Source organism: Molothrus ater, chromosome 1, assembly GCF_012460135.2.
Source record: "Molothrus ater isolate BHLD 08-10-18 breed brown headed cowbird chromosome 1, BPBGC_Mater_1.1, whole genome shotgun sequence".
Taxonomy (NCBI): Eukaryota; Metazoa; Chordata; class Aves; order Passeriformes; family Icteridae; genus Molothrus; species Molothrus ater.
In genome coordinates, this window is record NC_050478.2 from 30081114 (window position 1) to 30092618 (window position 11505).

Here is an 11505-nt window from a genome sequence, read left to right on the forward strand (position 1 = left end):
ATTTCTCTGTGTCAGCCTTTGGCAAGAACACGAGTAGTACATGAAACAAGCCTAATTTTATCAGTCTTATTCTGCAAGATCAAGTTACTTCTGCATTTTAAGTGCTGAGGTGTCCCACAGTCTCTCACCTCCACAGTACACAAAGGTATGGTGATTTTTCTTTTGTTCTGGTCAGGTGCAAATATTTGCACATGGGAAAATGTTTTAGCTCCACAGACCAATGGATCAGCCATCTGCCTGGAAAAGGGAACGCCTTTCTGCGCTGAGGCGGATACACAGGGGAGGATCCTGTTCTGTCACTTCTCAGATTCCTGAGCCTCACCTTGCTGACGTTAAGTCCACGTTTGTTTGTCTACTCTTGGTCTGATTACACCAGATAAGTCCAGACAGTAAAGCAGAGACGGATATGTGAGCAGGTGGCAGTAATTTTTTCTTCCCAGAATATTCTGTGTTCATACCAAAGGCAAAACTCAGAGAAATCTTTTTGTATAAAACATGGATTTCTACAGGTGATACTGCATTATGCCCATGTGAATGTTAACACCTAAACATAGAGAATACAGGTTATGAGTTCTGTAAAAGCACACAGTCTACACAGATAGGTTTTCTCATCTATTGGTCTTTTTCTGTGAATGAATTTATTCTGTGTAAAATAACTTCTGCTCTCATGTTCACATTTTCAGCCTTTTATTCTCTTCCTTCAACTCTAACCTGGTTGGTTTAGTTCCAGATAACCAAGGAACAAAAGGAACAGTTTTCAACTCTTTTCTTAAGAAAGTGGAAAGCAAAGAGTATAAACAAAAATCTGCCTACTAATATTGTGAATAAATTTGTTGGTGTGCAAACAGAAAAGCAAGGAATAAAAGAGGGGGCAGACTATCATGCCAGTCATTTCAGAGGAAAAGAGGAGAAAGAATCATGTTAAGTCTGTTATTGAACAGGTTACAGACTTACTCTCTTATAGAGCAATGAGACTTTAATCTGAGATCTGAGTTTCTGTTCCATCAGCCGAAATATTACCTGGCAAAAGATTCTTCAAAGAGAAGGCAGAAATGTAGTAACAGCTCTAAAATTAGGGATAACTGTTGAACGAAGTTGTGAATAAAAAATATGTACATGCAGGATGTCTTTTACCTGAATATCTAGCTCCACCAAAAGGACTTGATCTGAGTCTTTAAGAATACCAAAGATTTAGTCCCATCTCTGAAGGCTGTGGCTGGGAAGAGATTTCAGCATGGTAATTATGGGGATTTGAGAAGGGAAAGAAGAGGGTGAAATCCTCTTTACTGACTTTTCAAAGAGATTTCATCTGACACAGCATAATTCATGTGCCTGTGGCATCTCTAGAAATTGGCTACTCTCTGCTTGAATGAGTGGTTTGTCAAAACTGTTACAAAGTTCCACAGCAGCAAACACTATTCAAGGTTACAGATGCAATCATTATCAATAATACCTTTGGAAATGAATCTGGATTTACTTCAAATGTTAAAATAACATTCACTGCATTGTAAATCGAAGGCTAGCTTTTGTCTGACAATTGAGTCAGTGATCATTGCTTTGTTCTGATGATTTGGTTATTTATTTTGTTTAATTTACATTGTTTGTTTCCTTGAGTCTGCTGACTCAATATCAAATGCCAAAAAAGAGCAGAAGAACAGTAGTCTTCCAGGACTAAGGTTTGAATTACTTGTTTCTTTCACAATTTCAATAACTGGTTATTCTACCATTTATTTCCTTTTACAGCACTGAGGTGAGATTATGAAGTTAAGCTTTCCTGAGATCAAGCAAGATCTGGACTGTGGTCCTGTACAAATCTTTTGGGATTCCACCTTTGTGCATTCTTGACAGCCATCTTTGCTTATGAATGGATCCACTAAAGGAATCAAGAACTTTAAACTGGATTTGAAGAGGGAAGGGGATAAAAGCAGGCTCCATGGAGTTAAGCCTGGTAGTGTCACACAAATGTTTGAGGGACAGTGTGCTGGTGAGGTCCTTTGGTCTGTTCTCTCAGTGGAGGTGGGGGATAGAGCCATGTGGCAGCAGAGACACAAGAGTTATTGATATTAGAAACCACAGAGTACCTGGGAATGGTCATGTAGGAATTAGGGCTTCTCCCCTCAAAATGGTGCTAGGATCAATAGCCCAGCTGAAGCACATCTACACAATGCACACAACATGGGCAACAAACAGAAGGAACTGGAAGTCCCTGGGAGTCAGGAAAACTGGTGTAGGTTGCCATCATGGAAACATGGTGGGCTGACTGGTACAACTGGAGTGCTGCACTGGATGGCTATAAACTCTTCCAGTGGGACAGGCAAGGAAGGGGTGGCTCTGTATGTTGGGGAGTTTGGATGGCCTAGAGCTTGGTGATGGTGATGGCAGGGTTGATGTTTATGGGTAAGGGTTGGGGGAAGGCCAATAAGGCAGGAGTGTGGCCAGGGAAGGGCAATGGAGCTGGTGGAGGGTCTGGAGCACAAAGCTCCATGAGGAGTCGCTGAGGGTACTGGGGTCGTTTAGCCTGGAGAAAAGGAAGATGAATGGCTGCTGTGGCTACCCTGGGTCATCTCTGGCAGTTAGTTTGCATTCCTTTCTCCAGAATATCTCTGGCATGCTCGAAAGAGGGTATGACCACACACAGGGATATCTTGCCAAATCTGGAGCAGATAAAGATATAAATGAGTAGACGTGAGCACAAATCAAAGGAATGAGCTTTGCAGTTTAATTTTACTTCTTGCATTTTTCCCATAGGTTAAAAAGATCATGCTGATTCTAAGGACAATACATTTCTAATTACTGAAATAAGTTTTTTTTTTCTTCGTGTACAGGTCATTAATCTCTACTCTGTTGAATATATGCTTATATTCAAATTTTACATAATTATGAACACATGGATATATGCAATATAACTCACTCATGACATATTAATACTAGGTATTGTGAATTAGCAAAGATTTCCTGCAGGGATCTTTGGGGTGCAGAGGCAGCATCAAGCAAACACAAGTGGCACAAAAAAATGACACAGTTCCTTACATGTAACATAACATACATGCTCCTGCTGCAGCTGAATTGCTGACTATTTTTCCCTCACAAAAACCCACATGGCTGGGATAGTAAACCATTTCAACTGACTTTAGCTTTTTACTGAAAACAGGTGTCCACCCTTGCATACAGTAATCCTGTGAAAATTTTGCCAAGATTTTGTATGTCCAGATTCCCTCAATAAGCTGCCAAATTTATGGCAGAATGCTGCAGAAAAAGAGGGAATGGCCTGGGATGAGCTTCCCATGACTGAAAGGACATTTAAATGTCAAGAGCTAGGATAGACCTCCTCATTTTTCTCATGCCAGAATTCACAAACATCACTTAGCCTCAGGTTTGGAGCTCTGGGTCTATCTCCTTCCATCTCTCTTGCTTCATTGTATCTTTATTGCAGCAAAACATGTAGCTGCCTTTTGATTATTATCACCTCACTGAGACTGCATACTCAGTCTCTTCCATTTTCAGCTACCACAACAAAAATTAAAGGATTATACAAAGGAAAGCTAAACCCAGAACTCAGTTGTTGTGGGGTGGTTTTGTTTATTTGTTTATTTATTTGTTTGTTTTTGTGGGTTTGTTCTGGTGTTTTTTCCCCCTAGGAAAATTTATTCCAAAATTTATAGTATGAGCTTTCTGGTCTGCTTTGACAGCAAAGTTTCCTTTCCTTTAATGAAAAATGACTGTATTAAGCAGGAGTACACTAACAATTAATAAGCTTCTTGCAATAAAAGTTAAAATGAGGAGGCAAGATGCAGATATTAACTCATGTAATAAATTGCAAATAGACATGAAAAAGGTTGTTTATAACTCCTCTTCAGAAGTCATAACTCACCTAAGTGAGTCATAATTGGTTGCTAAAGTACAGCTTGAATTTGCTGCACTTAAAAACATAATTTTCAGTTATTTAGATAATTAATTGCAAAGTGTTTAATATATTTCTCCTCATGTTTTCCAAATGGGTGCTTTAGTCTTTTATTTTTGTTCTCCAAGTTGCACATAAACATTTCTTATGAAATCTGATATACCAAATCTGCTTTGTAAAAGTTCATCTTGCAAGTAGAGACAGAGAGGTGCAGCTTCACCTCGTAGAGGTTCTGGTCATTTCACTGTTACTGGTTACAGTTCTGTCTGAATGAGGCGTAGTGCTTTCTTCATGTTCTCTATTACTGAAAGAAAATAAAAAAGAACTGTGAAAATGTATTAGAAGCATATTTGTACAATTAAAAAAACCTAGTTGAATTTAGTAAATTATTCACATTATGAAATTGATTTATGGTCACACATTTTATTTTAGCGATTGATACTAAGACAGAAAGTAAAAAATTTCATTAATCAAAATGTTTAACTTAAGGGATTTGACAAGAATCCTTTCAACTCCCCATTTCTCAACAGCAAGCTGGTAATCAGATGTGAAGTGTGTATTTGTGGTGAGATACGGCATTGGTGTCAAATAGATGGCATAGAGTAAGAACTGGCTCAACCTGAAAAATCACATTCCTTTCTGATATATTGCTGTTAGGGGTATGGACACAACCACCTGCATTTACTGATTCCCTCCCACCACTGGCTATTTACATTGTACAGTCAGATACTTTTGAGTGACTTTCACCATTCTCCATAAAACTGCTCAGATCTTGATCCTGAAGGTTCTCACCCTTGATCTTTCAATTCTTCTTACTTGAGTAGTCCCAATAAATTCAACGGGACAATGCATGTTTGTTTGCTAGAACAGGTTAGACCATTATAATTTATTGCAAATGCTCTCACAAGGAATTTATTCTTTACTTTGAGATCCTAATGGATTCTCAAGCACAAGTGATCAGGATGGGGCTATCTGGCTGCCTACAGTGTGAAATACAAAGGGCAAAGGGGCACTTACGGAACATCATGTCCTGCGGCTCGTACGTGTACAGCCGGTTGGAGTATCTTCCTGTGATATCAGCTCTTACTGTGAGAGATGGGTCTGAAAAAGGGTTTGGGTCAAACACTGCCTTCCATTCCCACAGCAGCTGAGGGTGATGGTGTGGCATTACTTTGGCAGCCCTGCTTCTGATTCCATCAGTGCAGCAATTACGAGGCCGTTACACTCTGTTCCAAACAACTGCTCTTTACTTGGAGAAATCCTGAACAAAAGCTAATGCTCATTTTTATAGTACACAGTTATTTTTAAGTGCTAGGTTACACATTCATATTTAAAGAAAAATATCCTGTTTTACCGGTTCTGAGTTTACAACAGAAGAGGTTAATCTGATCGGATGCACGCATAGTGGGGGTCATGCCTATCTATGGCAATAGATAGCATGACTTACCTAGAGCCTTCAGAATGAAAATCTTCTGATTACTAATGTTCCCAGAGTGGGAATAAGTTGTTGTGAACATCTCTTCTCTCAGTTACCCTTCCAAGTTTATTATTAATTTACCGATTGCTGAAACTACACTGCTCTTTGTCTGAGTGTGGGCTGGACTCTGAATGCCATCACGGAGTCACTCCAGGCTCCCTGTACAGTGAGTGAGGAGGAACAGGCACTCTGGGGCATAATTAATTTGGTACATGCCAGAAGTCAGCTTTAAAATGGGATAAATCCTTAGATGCCACTGACTATTGATTTATTCTGTGGTAATGTCCACTTTATAGCCATCTACATTCAGTCAGATATTTGACTTTTTTATTAAACTTTGTCTTGTAACAGCACTAGAAAGAAGCATGGAGAGCAAAAACTCAGATAATAACAAAGTTTTAAACGTCCTGCTCTCAAGCCCAAATTAGTACCCTCCAGGATATATCTGTAATCTGAGGAAGTTTACAAGAGTCAAAGTATACAACAGAGGCAGAGAGATTTTCTTTTGGCAAAATGAATCACTTTGATGTCCCCACAGGTCAACAGTGGCATAATTCAGATATAACAACTTCAATGATACATAAATATCTTACATACCTACAAACATGATTCGAGGCACATATTGTCCATCAGGTGACAGGTTTTTATCTGTGGTTTCATGCTGGTATAAAAATTAAGGCTAGTTGTTAAAATGTTTCTGTAAATTTGCTGAAATAGTACCACCTGTGAATTACCTTTTACCAGAAGACAAAACCAGATAGGTACTACTCATATGTGGATACACATGCACAATTGCCTCTACTTAAATAACTAAAATGTCAGATAAATTATCTAAAATGACATAAAACACAAGGCAAAGAAAGAGAAAACACAGACCATGAAACGATACAGTCAAATTGCCCCAAACCCTTCATACCATGAGATTCAGCATAATGAAGTTATTTTGGGCCATTTCCTGTATTTCTTCATTTTCTGCGAAAGCTTTCTTCAGTGCTAGAAAAGACAGGATCACTTTGAAATCCATCTCAAACGCTGCCTTTCCATCTGTGCTTGGGCACCACACTGGCCAGAGACTGGGCCACATTGTTCCTGTCTCTGCTGATTCACATTCCTGAGGAGACACTTCAGGCCTCTATCTCTGCTTTTGGGGGCTTTTTGGCCTGTGGCAGGGCAACCTCTGGCTATGAAAATGGAAGCTCTCTTCTGTTATTTATGAAGCCTGTTGTCTCAATGGATACCATGTCTTGGTTTGACAAAAGTGCATTATTCTCAGAAAATTCTTGTTAGATCAATTTCAGCAGCCCTGTCCTTGCTTCCTTCTTTAGTTACCATTTCAGGAGAGCTAAACAATATTAATTCTGTTCAATGAGTCAGTAGCCAATCTGTGCCTCTTAATTTAAACTGAGTGCTGCATTTGGGATAGCAGTACAGCAGCAGTGAGAATTTTTCATGTTCATTATTGCGTAGTTTCATAGTGGAGTTTTTGTAAATAATGGTAATAAATTTTTCACTTTTCATTTACCTGTTTTTCTGAATAATTTTCAGTAAGTGCAATGTAAATATATAGATAGGTTCAGTTTCTTATAAAAATATTCACAAGATTTTAACACACAAAAAATCAAAATTACCTTGGCAGTATTGACAGTCTTCCAAATGATGAATTACCATCAGTGGCTTGTTACTTTATTAATAATAATAAAAGATGTAGTTAGATGATTTGACATGTATTCAGATGGATGATTTTACTAGCTGACTGAAAAAGGCAAATTGCATTTAATCTTATGTTAACCCACAGTAAAACCATATAAACATTCTGTAAAATATTATAGAAATTTCTGAGTGAGGGAAAAGAGCATAAGCACTTCATAAAGAAAGAAATAGAGAAACAGAGTTTCCATGTCTAGATAGGCTATCTATAGTAAGAAATTCTGGAAGAAAGAAACAACAGTTCCACCATAATTTCATTCCCAGGTAGTAAATAATCAGGTTGAATAGGTATTTAATGTTGCTTAGGTGTGAATTTCTCCAGGGTTAAGAGAATAAAAATTATGTACTTGAATTAGAATAAAATAGATTTGGTAAGATTGGGTTTATCATCAAATACTTTCCATGAAAAGTTTATTGTGTTTTAAGATTTCTTGAACAGCTATATGGGATGTTACTTATCTTCTGTAAATAGTTTGATAAAGTGTTAAAATTTTATATTTTGGATGTCAAAACATAAACAAATTCTGTGCATTTCCTCCCATATTTTTTAAACTATATTTACAGTTCAGCAGGTGGGTTATTAATGCTGGGTCTGCTTTCAATATCAGGAGTTGTCAATTTCTAACCATTTTCACACAGGGTACATGAAATTAATTGTCTTTTGTTTTACATATAATTTGCCTTCAATTGAGCAATAGCTCATGCTACACTATTGTGATCTACAATGAACTGTAAAAGATATTTAAATAAATATTGTTATGAATTCTCAAATATATTTGCAGCTGAGTCTCAGAGAAGACAGCTTAGAACTTCCATTTCTATCAAGATAGTGAGAAAATATATCATGAACATATTCCAACTAAGAAAGTGTTGGGGGAAACATCAAAGGCAGTAGATCACCATGCAAGAGTACACGTAACAGATTTCAAGGAAGTAATCAGAAATACATGATATTAAAACACAATAGATGTAGTTAAAAAATTATGGTATCTATTTATGATTGATAATTTAAATGACAACATCTCTTTTGTGGCAAAGAAATGACAGCATTACATTATGTTACTTCAGAGTCATGAGTCCTAGAAGTCCTTTTGTTTATAGACAGAATCTGTTTTATTTAACTGGGTGGTCTGCAGATCAGCTCTCATGGTGTTTCTTTGCTCCCTCTCATTATTGTGTATTCTGGCAAGACCAAGTAACAACTTTGTCTTCATGCTACTTTTTATTCTCTTACCTTTTCTTTGCTTGATAAAGCCCTTCTTCATAAGTTTGTACCCATGTAATTTCATCTCCCCACCCTAGAAATAAAGCAAAAGGACTAGCTGCTGGCCAGGCAAGTAACTCATAACAAATATGTTTTTTTATCTTTTTTCTTTTTTGTTTTTGTGCATTAACTTTTGTATGCAAATAAGATTTGGGGTTTTTAGTTGACAGTTCTCTAACATTGTGGATATGTTAATTTCACATCTCCTGATAGACACACTAAAAGGTTAAAAAACCTCAACCAAACAACCCAACCCCGCCCAAAAAATATCTGGTTGCATATCCACTTCAAGTCCTTTGACAGACTTTAAGTTATCTAATCTTTCTAAATGCTCAGAGGTCCCTAAATCAGCACCCTAGTCCTTTCTATCTTCATATTGTCTGCCCAGCATTTCATGTAGACCCTGGGACTTAAAGAGAAGCTGGCATATAACAAGAGAAAAATAAAATATGGCCGCTCAAATAAGATCAGCTTTAATATGAATACCATTAGAACAGTCTTGGAATATACACTTAACTCCAAAGTACCTTTAATCCCTGAAGTTGCAAGCCTTTCATTTAATTAAGAATTCAGTAAAGGAACGGCTGTTAAATAAAAATCTCCACTGAAACAAAATCCTAACAAACATCAGCTCCATAGCTCATAGCTCATAGCTCCATAGCTCATCCATAGCTGGGGACATACAGATCTCAAAAATCAAATGGTCTTCTTGGTTTTATGCCTTCAGTTCCCAAGGATGCCAGCCAGCCCTTGCATAGTAGATCCCTGTATCCTAGGCAGTGTGGCTCCATTCATGGGAATTGCTCTACAGTTCTCATGGGAATTGTAGAACAGTTTCTGGACCTGGACCAGGTTAAAGCTCTGTTTCTTCTGTGCTGTCTGGACAGTGCTTTGCCCAGCCCAGATTTGCTGTTGGATTTCTCACAGGACAATTGCTTGTGATGCTTCTAGATCATGTCTTGTTTCAGTACACAGGTCTGTCTGGGTGATGGTGGGACTCTGGCATGCTGACCAGTGCCTTCCCAACCCTGGCTGCTGGCAGCTCCTGATGCAGGTAACTGCACACAGGAGTCAGCAATCTGGGGCATTTTGCAGCACATTTAAGCATTTTCCCGTGGCCTGTGAAAATTACAGGGAAAGTGCTCAAGGCATCCCAATAGACCTGAAGTAGAAAAGTTATATTTGTTTTCTGTGAGTACTTTGTAGTTTGCTTGCTGGTTTTTTTTTTTGTTTTGTTTTGCTTTGCTTTTTTCCAAATCTGACACAATGTAAAAGATTTTGTTATCTTTTTTGTCCATTTAGGCTTACTGGGAAAAAATAAATCCTGATCTAGGCAAACTAAGCAACAGATCCCAGACTGATAATAACCTTTCCCCAGGGACACTGCTTGCAAAAAGTGTTTTGAAATTTCTCTTAGGCTAGTCCAGGTGGTGCATGATTTTGTCAAATGATCTCTGAGCAATTAGGCTCAGATGAATGTCTGAGAGATGTGCAATTTTGCTAGGATAGGGAAAACTCAGATCCTGTGGGATCTGCAGGCATTACATGGCCTGCAGAAGAGGTTAGGAAGAGAGATGAAGGGATTTTTTTGTTGTTGTTGAATAGTCCCAAAAGGAGGAGAAGGATGGGGAAGGGAAAAAGAGTTTGCTAAGCTATTTTTCTGCTTGTATTTCTAAGGATTGATTAGATCTAAATAAATTAAAACAAGGTCTTTATTTAATATCCAAGTTGAAAATTATGCACCATAGGGAAGTGAATTACACACAGTCATGCTTTGCAGTGGATATCTGATGAAAAGCAAAAAAAAAGTCATGCAGGAAACCCCACCAGTGGTTCAAACTGTTCTGTGTACAAAAATGAGTCTGTAGAAAATGTGTTCCATAGCAACTGATGTTATGGTAGGTTACAATAAGAATATATATTTCAAATGGGTCTGTCAAAGAATATTTTTTCACTGATAGTCCTACACGTACATCTTGATTTAAGAGACTCAGTTTAGGTTATTTGCTTCTGTTAGATCACAATGAGTTATATAAAATATACAGGCTATATGAGGCCTTCAGTCATATGCTTAATAAACTGATGGTGTCAAATTATCTGGAATGAGAACATATATTAATTACAACATTACTTAACACTAAAGAAAACACACCTCAGTAAGTCTATATGTGCATTCTATGTATGTTTTATAAATATATATGTGTGTGCATTCTATAAATGCACATTCAAAATAAACATATTTGTTGCTCTATATGGTATGGTGAGGAGGTCACTACATTCAGTGAACATACAATACCTCTTGACAGGGTCTGAGGTGCTCGTTTTTCCTTTTTAATTGCCATGGCAAGGTTGGAAGTGACTGCAATTAGCAAGAGGGACAAGGCCAGTGTAGAATGGAGCATTATTTCCCTTCCAATGCAAGGAAACTGGGAAACAAAGAAACAGCTTTAGTCACATGGATTTGTCACTTGGTGCAGCACAGATCAATATGTTAGTGGCATCCTAACAATCTGTACTTCAGAGACACTTCTGGTTTTTTTCTAGAAATGCTTGCCTTTGTGAGGAAAATGCAAACTGGAAGTGCTTAAATTTGCTGTGCAATGCTACTTTCAGCAGTCAAAATGAGGCTGCAGGGTACTGTTCTCATGTGATTCTCATGAACTAGTACAATGCTGTAATACTGGATCACACCGATTTCAAGACACTGCTCCGGGTTTTTTCATTTCAGTGATACGTAACAGCATGGGATTTTTATTTCTTTTTTACATTGGAGCTTTTTTGTGAAAAGATGTATCATAATATCCTTCTTAATTAAGTAGGAAGATTGGCAAGAATTTGCCCCGAGTATAATGCTCTTTAAATTGTCCAATCCTTCCAAAATGTTGAAATTGCAGTAATTTTTTAAGTCTCCACTTAAAAAAAATTCCCATTCTTTGTTTCATATTTTACACTGAATTTCAGCTTAACTCCTTCTGAATAAAATGATTCTTCTGTGTTTCTGTCTGGTTGAGTATTCTCTTCCTGACCAAGATCATGATAAGAAATTCAGTAATTTCTTACATTGATAAAAGTCAGAGAACAAAAGCAAGAGTTGATAAAAAGCATTACAAAGCCATACTGTTTTTAATTGATAAGTTCACTTTATTCCAGTACAAT

General features: G+C 37.5%; 1 protein-coding gene across 1 annotated transcript; it reads right to left on the bottom strand.

The window, feature by feature from the left end:
* Window positions 1-3965: 3965 nt before the first annotated feature.
* On the bottom strand, window positions 3966-10751 carry AGR3 (anterior gradient 3, protein disulphide isomerase family member). The gene is made up of 7 exons (XM_036378597.1): window positions 10646-10751; window positions 8320-8383; window positions 7007-7059; window positions 6295-6371; window positions 5976-6039; window positions 4919-5002; window positions 3966-4205 (listed from the first exon to the last, which is right to left on the bottom strand). The coding sequence occupies exons 1-7, from the start codon at window positions 10749-10751 to the stop codon at window positions 4156-4158; spliced, it is 498 nt and encodes a 165-aa protein (XP_036234490.1). The 3' UTR covers window positions 3966-4155.
* Between the last annotated feature and the right edge of the window lie 754 nt (window positions 10752-11505).